The sequence below is a fragment of the Orycteropus afer genome, unplaced genomic scaffold, assembly GCF_000298275.1.
Source record: "Orycteropus afer afer isolate SDZICR_OR568_19922 unplaced genomic scaffold, OryAfe1.0 scaffold00153, whole genome shotgun sequence".
Lineage (NCBI taxonomy): Eukaryota > Metazoa > Chordata > Mammalia > Tubulidentata > Orycteropodidae > Orycteropus > Orycteropus afer.
Genome location: NW_006921740.1, coordinates 6,425,951 through 6,438,799, shown reverse-complemented (window position 1 = coordinate 6,438,799; position 12,849 = coordinate 6,425,951). Strand labels below are relative to the sequence as shown.

Below are 12,849 nucleotides of genomic sequence, written 5' to 3'. Positions count from 1 at the left end.
GTAGATAAACAGTTTTTGTGCTCAATGGCTAGCCTAAAGGTTAGTGGTTCAAAGCTACTCAGTGGTTCCACAGAAAAAGGCCTGGCAATCTGCTTCCATTAAGATTACAACCAAGAATACCCTATGCAACAGTTCTACTCTGTAACACATGTGGTCACCATGAGTTGGAACTGACTCAATGGCAACTAACAACAGCAAACACAAAATATTGATAATTAACAAAAAATGGAGAAACTTTGCAGTTATCACTTTAATCAAGTGATAAAAGTTTAAATGACTAATAACAGGAAAACTGACAGCATGTGTCCCCTGATAGGATACATTCTGAACCCAGTGTCTCTTCTAAGCTCATTCTCCCAGTAATTCATCATCCAAATACAATTACGAGGAAACAATAGTCAAACCCAAACTGAGATACAATATACAAAGAAACTGACTGCAACTCTTCAAAAATGTCAAGACGTGAAAAACAAGGAAAGACTAAGGAACTATTCGAAACTGAAGTAGACTAAAGAGACATGCAACCAAACACAACACATGATCCTGGATTCGATTCTAAACCCATGCAGGACATTACTAAGATAACTGGCAAAATCTGTACTGGGAACTATTAGATAGGTAATAATCTCAACCAGCTGAATTTGATGGTTATACTGTAAAGGATGTTCCTGTTTTTAGGAAATATACACTGAATAACCAGGAATGTGGCTTCACGTCTGCACCTTACTCTCAATTGGTTCAGAAAGAGAGAGAAAGATAAAGGGAGAGAATAACAAGACAAATATGGTAAATTGTTAATAACTAGAAAATCTGGATGAACAGTTTACAGGAGTTCTTTGCACTAGTCTTACTATTTTCTCAAATCTGAGATTATCTCAAAATAAGAAAGTTTTTCTTAATTTTTTTTTTACAAAGGTGGCATGCATGAAAAAAGAACAGAGCTAAAAGGCATGTGGTGCCTACCACCCATGTATGCACCACTTCTTATCAGTGCCAAAGAAAGAAACATTTTATTACAAATCTAATCCTTCACCTGTATTTCTTTTCTTCTCTAGCCCTAAGAAACAACATTATCTAAATGACGAACAAAACCCAGCAATGCCGGCACAGTTCAAAGATATAAACGTAATGGAGATAACCTAACAGATTTTGTTTTTCTAGACAAGAGTAACCTCTTGTGGAGGACTTCAAAAATAAGTAATTCTAACCTATGAGAATTTGCTAGCCAACTATTAGAACCCTTACTCTAGTTAATAATTTGGAGCCACTGCTTACAAGGCAAACTTTACTAAATAGTACTGATCAACCAATTGTTACCCAAAATCAAAGCCAAAACTCTGCTTACAGTAAGACAACAATCTTACAGTGCAAAAGACTATACTGACTCCTTTGACATTCAACACTTTCATAGCCTTCTACCTTCTCGGCACCATTTTACCTACTGTCCAGTCTCCTTGAAATCTCCTCCTGCAGATTTAACTCTCCTCCTTGTCAGCTACTTCTTACACCTCCCCTAGTGATTTCTTCTGCTTCATGGCTTTAACAATGGTGCTGTAAGTTCTGTCTGTCTCTGGCCCTTTTCTCACACTGAATTCTCCCTAAGCAATTTCATAATAATCTCTAATTATCAATATTGCAAAAACTTCACACCTCTAGACTTCCTTCAAACCATACTTCAACTCAGTGCTGGAAAATCACTTCTTAAACATCCTGGCAGCAACTCAAAATCAACACATCCCAAACTGAATTTAGTATCCTACCTCTAAAACCTTTATCTTCTTCTAATACACTCCTATCTTATTAATACCATCCCACTGTCCTCAATCATTGAAGCCACAAAAACCAGCAATACTTCCAATACTTCCAATTCCTCTTCTCTTTCTCTTCACAACTGTACATACAATCAGTAAGTTCTATCAAGTGTATTTTCAAAAGAAAAAACCTCTAAATTACTTCCCGCTAATGTGCCCCAGGATTGGGGGACTGTCCTCCATTTTGAGATCTGATGTAGTTATCCTACATTTTGTGATGTGCTGTGAACCCTAACCTCAGCCTGTGGTTCATAAGGCATGATTAGATTACATTAAAGAACATTAAATTACACTCCTAAGTGTCAGGGGGACGGGCTAGATTAGCTGCTCAAAAGTGAAGGTGGCAAAGATGCATGCCCAAGGAGCACAGGTACGGGACCTGCCAGGACCAAGGGAGCAGGGTCACAACTCAGTCAGACTAGGAGAATGGGGCTGCCCAAAGCCAAAGGAGCAGAACTAGCCCCAGCAGACCTGGAAGACGAAGCTGACCCCAGAGCTGAGGGGCCTGCCTCCACCCAGAATCCAGAGTGCCTAACCAATACCCACAGTCAGGAGGACAGGGTCACTGGCTAGAAGGTCTCACAGAACAGAGGATGATTTTCAAGCCTGGAGAGCTAATGTAAATTACTCTGCTGAGTTTTTGACTTGTTTGGTGCCCGTTATCCCTTCTTTCTCTCCAATTTTTCCCATTTGTACTGGAAGTGTTTACATTGTGCCTGTTCCATCTTGTACTTTGGAAGCAAATAATTTATATTCTAGATTTACAGATTAAGAGGAATTTTGCCCTAGGATGGAATTTGGACTTAAAGGTGATTTAAGTCTTTTAGGATGATATGATGAGGTAAAAGAGTTATGCACATGGCAAGTACATGAATTTTGAGGGGTCAAAGGATGAAATGTCATGGATTAAACTGTGTCCCCCAAAAATTCATGTCAATTTGGCTGTGATTCTCAGTGGTTTGGCAGTCATGTAATGATGCAATCATCTCCCATGATGTGGTCTGATGTGATCAGCTAATCAGTTCTAAGGGGACTGAGGGCGTGGGGAAGGGGGGCGAAGAAGAAACACCCTTACTCAGGTCACAGCCCTGATCTGATGAAAGGGGAATTTACCTCGGATGTGGCCTGCACCACCTTTTAGTATAAAAGAAGTAAAAGGAGAAAGAAGTGAGCAGAGAAGGAATGACCTCTGTACCACCAAGAAAAAAGAGCCATTAGCAGAGTGTCCTTTGGACCCAGGCTCCCTACACTGAGAATATCCTACATCTCAGGGAAGACTGATGCCAAGGCACATGGAGATCTCCAAGGAATGCCAGGCCCACAAATGTTGAAAGGAGACAGGATTTTTCTCCCAGGGCCAACAGAGAAAGAATGCTTTCCCCTAAGGGCTGTGTATGTACAAGGACATAGCTCAGGGGACAGGAGTGTGTGGTGGGAAGGACACAAGGAAGAGGTAACTATGGGGAAGAAGTGGGAGGGGAGCAGCTGCATTGTGGTAAATTGTAGTCAATGTCATGAGAGAAAATGTACGTGAACTGCAGTATGGAAAGTGAATTTTCTCTGTAAACTTTCACCCAAATCACAATTTAAAACAAAAAGAATGCTTTCCCCTAGAGCTAGCACCCTGAATTCAGACTTCTAGCCTCCTAAATTGTGAGAAAATAAATTTCTGTCTGTTAAAGTCATCAATTTGTGGTGTTTCTGTTATAGCAGTGCTAGAGAACTAACATAGGATTTGATGCAAAAGTGAAAAAGAGGAAGACTTTCAATGACATGGACTGATACAGTAGCTGTAACAATGGGCTCAAACAAAGCAATAACTATGGACCAGGCAGCATTTCTTTCTATTGTTAATAGTGAAAACCAATCTGACGGCACCTAACAGCAATCTGCCCCTAAAGAACAACACAGTATCAGGATTGGAGGAAGATTTATTAACAACCTGAGATATGCAGATAACACACCATGCTTGCTGAAAATGAAGACAACTTGAAGTACTTACTGAAGATCAAAGACTACACCCTTCACTATGGATTACATCTCAACAAAAGAAAACAGAAATCCTTACAATTGGACCAATAAGCAACATTGTGACAAATGGAGAAAAGACTGCAGTTGTCAAGGATTTCATTTTACTTGGATCCACAATAAACACCCATGGAAGCAGCAGTCAAGAAATCAAACAGCATATTGCATTAAGCAAATCTGCTGCAAAAGACTTTCAAGTGTAAAAAAAGGAAAGATGTCACTTTGAGGACTAAGGTGCACATGAGTCAAGCCATGGTATTTTCACCTCAGATGCATGAGAAGCTAGACAAAGAATAAGGCCAAAGAACTGACACATCTGAATTATGGTGGTGGTGAAGAATACTGACTATACCATGGACTGCCAGAAGAATGAATCAATCTAGAGGATGGCGAAACTTCACCTCATGTACTTTGGCCGTCTCAGGAGGGACCAGTTGCTGGAGAAGGACATCGTGCTTGGTAAAGTAGAAGGTCAGCAAAAAAGAGGAAGATCGTGAACGAGATAGACTGACAGTGGCTGCAGCAAAGACTGTGAGGATGGCCCAGGACTGGGCAGTATTTTGTTCTGTTGTACACAGGATCACTATGAGTTGGATCTGACTCCATGGCATCTAACAGCAACAAACTACCCCTTACCACTACTACCAGAATGATATTTCTAAAAGAACTTTCTTATTGTATTACTTCTCTGCTCTATAAATTTGGTTGGGTCTTCAGGCTCTCTCCGCACTATGATACCAATCCTCATTCTTATATATTTACTCTGCAGTCAGACTAAACTGACAGGAGTATTGATTGTTCTCAAAATAGGTCTCACGTCTTCATGCCTCTAGGCCCCTCCTCAAGCCATCTCTCAAAAGCAAATACTCTTTCCCTGACTATACTCCAGTTTGAAATGCCATCTCCTGGATGAAGATGACTCTAGACTTACCACAGGAATTAATCTTTTTTTTTTGCTCTGTGTTTCTAAAGAATTTTACACCTCCATAATATTTTTCACATACTCCCCCCCTTTTTTATTTAATTATGTTCCAGTTTCCCACCAGAGTATAAATTCCTTAAAAATAGGAGCTGTATCTTAGGCATTTTTTTAACCCTCCCAAGTACCTAGAAAAGTGCCTTAAGTATGGCAGGATCTTAAAAACAGCTGCACAATGAACATACCTGCTGGCAGCTCTCTGAATCGGAGATATTCCATAGACCGTGTGGTCACAAGTGGTTTTTGAGGATAATAGAGAACATGAGCCAATGTATCCATACGAACATGGAAATTGGTGATATAGACTCCCATAGCCTGCTTACCCATAGCAGACTGGTATGTGTTTCTAGGAGACTAAGGGCAGAAATGAAAAGCAGAATCAATGAACATTTAATTACCTGAAGGAAAAGACTCCATGGGTAGTACATTAGTCAGAAATGCAGTAGGTAAGGTTTTTTTGGTTTTATTTTTTTCCCTGAAAGGTAAGTGACAACTATGTGAAATAATCAAATACGTATCTTAAGAATAAAACACAACACTATGCATGTCAAATGCTGATTCTGTAGGAATATGGAGCCTTTTCATTAAAGACTTTTCTCTTGGGAAGAGATTACTGATAATTCTGATTTTTATTCTATTCTCCCCAATTCCTCACATATCAGAAGTTAAAAAGTGCCACCAACCTGGTTATGATCAGGAAAGGGAATAATAGATGCACAGACACCAAGGATCATTGAAGGATGAATCTCACAGTGTGTATATGTAGAACAATAAGCTACTTCTTTCTCCTGTAAGTCATCAGGAGTCATTGCAAGCATCACTGTTTCTTCTTCAAGAGTATCAATATATTCTACTACCCCACTGGCCACAAGATCCTGCCAACTAGAAAAGAAGTCACTTAATTTCCACATTTTCTGATTAACTACTTCAACCTCCTAATTAATAAAGAATAGACTTATATCTGTATGCACTTATACGGAAAGTTTCACAATAAAATCTATGATTGTTAACAGTGGAAAAAGCAAACTAATGAACAACGAAGTATGGTCTCGTAGCTAATTGTTTTACTCTATTTTCAAGAACTGCATTTGTTGCAGTCAATATCATGAAACAAAATGTGTATGGACTGCTATATGGAAAATGAACCTGCTCTGTAAACTTTCACCCAAATCACAATAAAAACTTAAATAAATAAAAGAACTGCATTTATGAGTGTGCGGTGAGTATACAAACATGTAGAATAAAGTCTGGAAGAATACACCAAACTTAATAGTACTTACTTCTGAAGAGGGAAGTATGACTTGGTGGCTTTTATGCATTTATACTACACATATTGTTTGAATTTTTTTACATTAAGAATATATACATTCATATATTGTTAAAAATAATTTTTTTAAGCAGGTTCATATTTTTTCCCACTAAATTTCTCATTAGGTTTTAGCAGTTCATACTTTTACTTATAACAAAACCTTACAAATCCTTTGCTTAACAACAAAAATCAAGGATAACAAATGTGACTGCTAATGAATGAAGAGTTTCTTTATTGGGTGATGGAAATGTTCTGGGATTAGACAGCGGTGATAGTAGCACAACCTTTTAGTACACTAAAAACCACTGAACTGTATACTATAAAGAAGTGAGTTTTATGGTATGTGAATTATATCTCATTTTTAAAGCACACATTTTTCTCACTGCATCTTCTTACCTGTAGTTGTTATATTCTCTTTCCTTCAGTTGGTCAATATGCCTTTTCTTCAAAAGTAGCTTTTGTTTCTCCACAATAAGAAGTGGTCTACAAATACGGCCTGCATCTGTATAAATACGAATCTCCCTCTCTCGAATATCTCTGATCATAGAAACCTATATATAAAAAGACAAAACCGTCTTATGAACTTTTATTTCTTCACACCACTAAGGCTTAGCAGAAACATAAGAAAATGACTAATAAACTTCCAGAGAAGCCAATTATCAAATTAGATGGGCAAATCTTAGTTTGTCATCATTCAACACATTAGAAACTTAGGTATAATTTAAAATTTTGTAACAGAAAAGTTCTAACCTTGGTAATTATAGAGCTGACCAACAGCAACTGGTCGTGCAAATGAATGTGAAATGAGGGAAGTAATATTTTTGGTACTGGAAACACTAGTTTATGACAATTTCTTATTTTGGCTCTGTTAATTACATATACCTCATCTTGTAATCTTTCAATATCTGAGCCCTGTATGCCTTTGCCTCGACCATACTTTTCCAGTCCTAAAGCTTGGCTTCTCACTGCCAGTTATCAGACAAATGGCTTGTAATCTAACTCTCCAATAGCCACTGACCAGTCACAAGTGACTATTAAGCACTTAAACTGTGGCCAGTCTGACTGAGATGTGCTGATAAGTATAAATATACACCAGATACCAAAGACAGTATAAAAGTAAATTAGCTCATTAATATTTCTATATTGATTATAAAAAAAATCATAATATTCTGAATGTACCAGGTCAAATAAAATACATTACTAAAATTATTTCACCTATTTCTTTTTATTTCTTCAGTCTGGCTACTCTATAATTTAAAATCATGTATGTGGCTCATATTATATTTCTATTGGGCAGTGCTGGTCTAAAAAATATAACAGTCTTAGAAAATATCATCAAACATATTTTGGCAAAATTTGCAAAAAAGAACATAAGAATTATTTAAAGCACTGCGGAATTTTAAGTTCCTATATGTAAAGAAAGAAGTCAAAAAGAAGTAAGAATTAACAGTAAATTATCTTGATCCAATAATTTTTAAAGAATATTGTGTTTTCAGTGAAAGTTTACCCAGCAAATTACATTCTCATTTGTTAATTTGTACACAAACTGATATTACATTTTTCACAATGTGTCAACATTCTCTTTAACTGCATTCTTGTTGTTTCAATCCAATATATGATCTTGTAGTCAGTCAAGAAATGAATTGTCGGTGAGTTGGAAAATTGAAAGAAAGATTGGTATTTCCCCTAAAGAGTGAGAAATAGATCTCACATTTGGGTCTTCAATTATTTAAAAAAGGAGAAACTTTGGGTTACTTGGATTAAAAACAATGACAAACCATAAAAGCCTGATTAAAAAAAAACCAAGTTCTCCAAATTTAAAGAGTCATAAGCCAAGCCAAAGAAAACATCCAAAGTTCCTAACCCACTTCCCCCAGAAGGAACACTGCCTATGGAGCTAAAGTGCCAAGAGTGGTATTCTGAAGCCTCAGAACGGACATTGCTCTCAATGCTTTTCCTTGAATCCTTAGAGAACAAATATTCCTGATAAGACTTAATTCTCTTGCCTTAACAAGATGTAAAATGAGCTATCTCTCTTCAAAGGCCAAATACTAAGTTCCAAAGGAAATAGGTGTTCTTTAGCATATTTAGAGAGAACTACTGACAAGAAACTCTTAATTAACAGGTCCAACAGAAGGCTAATTGTTATAAATGGGGTAAAATAAAGACCCTAGGTTATGAACAAACAATGAAGATGAAGTGCTAGACTTCTTCTAAAAGATATATGCAAACCTCCCATTTTAGAGGTTCCTAAAATCATTCTCCAGTAAGATTTAAAGTCCAAGGACATAGGGTACATTTAAATGTTCAATAAACATTTTCTGAATGTCTACTACATATTAGACACTAAGCTCAGAACTGAAATACAAAGTCACATTCAGACACGGTCCCTGCCTCTAAGGAGCTAACAGTGTAGTGAGTGAGGCAGGCAGTTAAATCAAGTTACCATATGGTATAAGTATTCTTGTGACAGGTAAAAGACATTATAACCACACAGACTAAATCAGGGGTCACCAAACTACCTGCCAAATCTGGCCTCACCCATTACTTGTTTTTGTACATAAAGTTTTATTGGTTTACATAGTCTATGGTTGTTTTCACCACAACAGCAAAGGTGAGTCATTGCAACAAACACTGTGCGGACTGCAAAGCATAAAATACTGAATATCTTGTCCTTTATAGAAAAAGTTTGCCAAACCCTTATCTAAAACAAACTAGGGGTTGGGCAAGGTATCCTCGAAGAGATGACAGTTAATATAACTTTTGCATTATTTACCTGAAAAAACAACACACATGCCCCTCCTCTCCCAACTGTTTTTTGGGGAAAATAAATGGAAAGGACAAGTTGAGGGAATGGGCCCAAGAAATAGGACTAAAAGAGCATGAAGAAGTTAATTTCACCCTAAAAAACACAGAAAAGCTGAAGGCTCTCAACAAAAAAAAAAAAAGTCCCTAACAAGAAACATGGGAGCTCTGGTAGCATAGTGGCTAAGGCACTTGACTGCTAACCAGAAGGCTGGTGGTTCAAACCCACCAGCCACTCCTCTGAAGGAAGATGGGGCAATCTACTTCTGTAGTGATACTGCCTCAGAAACCCAAGGAGGGGTCGCTATGAGTTGGGTCCAACTCTATGGCACATAACAACAACATCAATAAACATTAAAAAATACCTCCATAGTAAAAAAAACAGCCAATTTGGTTCTTGGGCATTTTCTTCACCACTCCCTGCCCTCGGGCTATAAAGACACCTGGGTCAAAAACTAGGGCCTGCCTGCTTGAGGAACAGCCCAACTCTGCTTCACTAGGTATAAAGGAAGCCAACTACAGTTTCTCACCAAACCTATTTTGATGTAGGCAGCCCCTGAGATGTGGATGTAGGAGAATCAAAAGCTTGAGCTATATCCCTCAATTTAGTACGTCAAATGCAAAAGATCTATTTTGGGGAATAAAAAAGCTGATTAATACATTTTAATATTTAAAAAATAGTTCCTAATTTCAAAACACTTCAATGTCCAACTAAATATAAGAGAATTTATTACAGCGCTCTGGTGGTGTACTGCCTTAAGCATATGACTGCTAACCAGAAGGCTGGCGGTTCAAACCCACCAGCCACTCTGAGAAAGAAGACTGGGCAATCTACTTCCGTAAAGATTTACCACCTCAGAAAGGCGGTCACTACAAGTCAGAATCAGCTCTATGGCAGTAAGTTTGGTTTTTGGGGGGTATCACATTTTATGAATGAAAACATCTGGATTCAGATAAAGAACAAATCAGAAATGATTATTTCCTTTTTCAAAGAACAAATCAGAAATGATTATTTCCTTTTTCAAAGCACTCCAAGATTTACAAAAGGATTCACAAAGGATTTTCTTTCCTCTTAATATATTTTGAGTTCTAAAACTTAAATTATATGTCAAAAATTTCAGAAGAATATCTAATGCATTAAATTAAACAACATCTTACAGTCATGCCAAATAACATCCATCTGGGCAGTGCCCAACCACATACACATTCATGGTCCCAAGTGCCATAATGCCTATTATATTAAACATTCAAGGTACATAAAATGGTTTGTAATAATAAATGGACACCCTGCCATGCGCATCAAAATATATACTATTACTACCAAAAAAAAAAACCCCAACCCACTGCCATCAAGTCAACTGGAACTCACAGCAACCCAACAGAACAGAGCAGAACTGTTTCATAGGGTTTCCAAGGCTGTAAACCTTTGCAGAAGTAGAATGCCTCATCTGTCTCCTAAGGAGCAGGTGGTAGGTTCAAACTGCCAATCTTTTGGTTAGCAGTCAAATACCTTAACTACTATACCACCAGAGTTCCTCATTATTATTACCACTACTTTATTATTGGGAGCTCTGGTAGCATAGTGCCTATGGCACTTGACTGCTAACCAGAAGACTGGTGGTTCAAACCCACCAGCCACTCCTCTGAAAGAAGACAGGGCAATCTACTTCCTTAGTGATACTGTCTCAGAAACCCAAGGAGGGGTTGCTATGAGTCGGGTCTGACTCGACAGCACACAACGACAACGACACTTTATTATTATATTAAAGATGTTTTAGTGTAACTAAACTTTTATGATTAGAGAAGTACACTGTATACTGTATACTAAGACAAACATTTGACTAACTGATGTTAGATACAAACCATACCCTAACTGTTCTGATCTACATACAAATTCCACTTAAAGACAGACTTAGGAATGGAACACGTTCATAATCCAGCAACTGTCTTATGGTGTTCGCACAACGTCAAAATCATATAATGTCCTATTTCACAGAGCATATTGTGGATGTTGAACGACACAAGACAACAATTAAATTAAATTCAAAATGTCACTTAGAAGACTTCTGACAATGCACTTTACAATTCAAGGAAACTAGTTCAAAGAAAAATGTTAATGAAAAGATAACTTTCACTAGTCTTGTGCCTTACTTAGAAATCTTAGAGATGATGCTCTTTTAACTAATTAAGGACTTACTTCAGACACAATAATGTCCATTTGACGCCGCAACTTCCTTAGGGTGTTCATAAGTTGTTCAGGATCTTTATGTATTCCAACCCAGCATCCATTAACAAAAATCTTGGTTGCACTAAATGAAAAACCAAAAACATTTAGAACTTAGCAATTCTATACTAAGCTATAACCAAAGACTACCAAGAGTATTTAAAAAAAAAAAAGAAAGAAAGAAAGAAAGAAAACATTGGTACACACTCAGCAATAGCTGCAGGAGAAATTTCTTCTAGATTTTCCATACTCCATTCTTCTAAAAATTCCAGAATTGGTGATGGCTGAGATCCAACAGAAATGTAAGCCATCAGAGCCAAATTCTTCACAAGTCCCACAGCATGTCCCTAAGGAAGAAATAAATTATTATTCAACAGATTTAGCAAGCTTATCAAAATTTTATTTCATGAACATTTTTCCTTCAATTTTATTTCAAGATTTAATACCTTAATTTTCTAAGAACAGATCTCTAAATAATATCTGAGTTCTAAAACACACCACGTAATTAAATATAGGCATATCTTGGAGTTATTGTGAGCTCAGTTCCATACCAACACAATGAAGTAAATATCGCAATAAAATGAGTCACAAGAATTTTTTTGGTTTTCCAGTACATATAAAAGTTATGTTTATACTATACTGTAGTCTATTAAATGTATAACAGCATTGTGAAAAACTTTTAAATATGTGAGAATTACCAAAATGTGACAAAGATGCATGAAATGAGCATATGCTACTGGAAAAATGGCGCCAAGAGACTTGCTCAACTAGAGTTGCCACAAACCTTCAATTTGTAAAAATCACATTATCTGTAAAGCGCCAATAAAGCAAAAAGCACAATAAGACAAGTTATGTCTATAATATAAAACCTAATTCTAAAAGTAACTATGTGCTACATAATTATTGATTGATTTATTGTCCTAAACATAAACTCTAATTCATTACCTCTGGGGTCTCGGCAGGACACACCATTCCCCACAATGTATTATGCAACTGTCTTGGTTTTGCTAGCTTGCCATCTCTACCAATAGGAGAATTCAAACGACGCAGGTGAGAAAGGGTAGATGCAAAAGTCAGACGGTTCAGTACCTAGAAAGAAAAAAAAAATCTTTAAAGTTTGGGCATTTCTGTGATTCACACCATCATATTTTTGGCAAATACTAAGATGAGCAAAGACTTATTTTTACACACAACCCAATGAGTGTCAAATTGTCGCTGTTTCCTTTATCCAACCTTTCCCTGGATAATATCATTCACTTCCATGACTTAAATATGCTTTATAGCAGAATGGCAAATACATGGTTGTTGGTGTTGCTGTTAGGTGCTGTCGAGTTGCTTCTGACTCATAGCAACCACATACACAGCCAAAGGAAACACTGCCTGATCCCACACCACCTCCACAATCCCTGCTATACCTGAGCCCATCATTGCAGCCACCGTGTCAGTCCATCTCGTTGAAGGCCTCCCCCTCTTTTGTCGACCCTCCACCCTACCAAGTATGACATCCTTCTCAGGGAATGGTCTCTTCTGACAACAAGACCAAAATAGGCGAGACGAAGTCTGGTCATTCTTGCTTCCAAGGAGCATTTCAGGTGCATTTCCTCCAGGACAGATCTGTTAGTTCTTTTAGCAGTCCATGGTGCTTTCAGCATTCTTTGCCAGCACCACAACTCAAAAGCATCAACTCTTCTTC

The 12,849-nt window shown here is 37.4% G+C and overlaps 1 protein-coding gene across 1 annotated transcript in view; it reads right to left on the bottom strand.

Moving 5' to 3' along the window:
• The window catches only part of POLR2B (RNA polymerase II subunit B), a 103,914-nt gene that overhangs the window by 22,629 nt on the left and 68,436 nt on the right, over positions 1-12,849 (bottom strand). Inside the window, exons 11-16 of the mRNA XM_007946228.2 lie at positions 12,102-12,245; positions 11,364-11,503; positions 11,130-11,241; positions 6,524-6,678; positions 5,502-5,700; positions 5,004-5,172 (exon numbers count right to left, since the gene is read on the bottom strand). Coding sequence (XP_007944419.1) covers positions 5,004-5,172; positions 5,502-5,700; positions 6,524-6,678; positions 11,130-11,241; positions 11,364-11,503; positions 12,102-12,245 — 919 coding nt within the window. The remainder of the gene's footprint in view (positions 1-5,003; positions 5,173-5,501; positions 5,701-6,523; positions 6,679-11,129; positions 11,242-11,363; positions 11,504-12,101; positions 12,246-12,849) is intronic.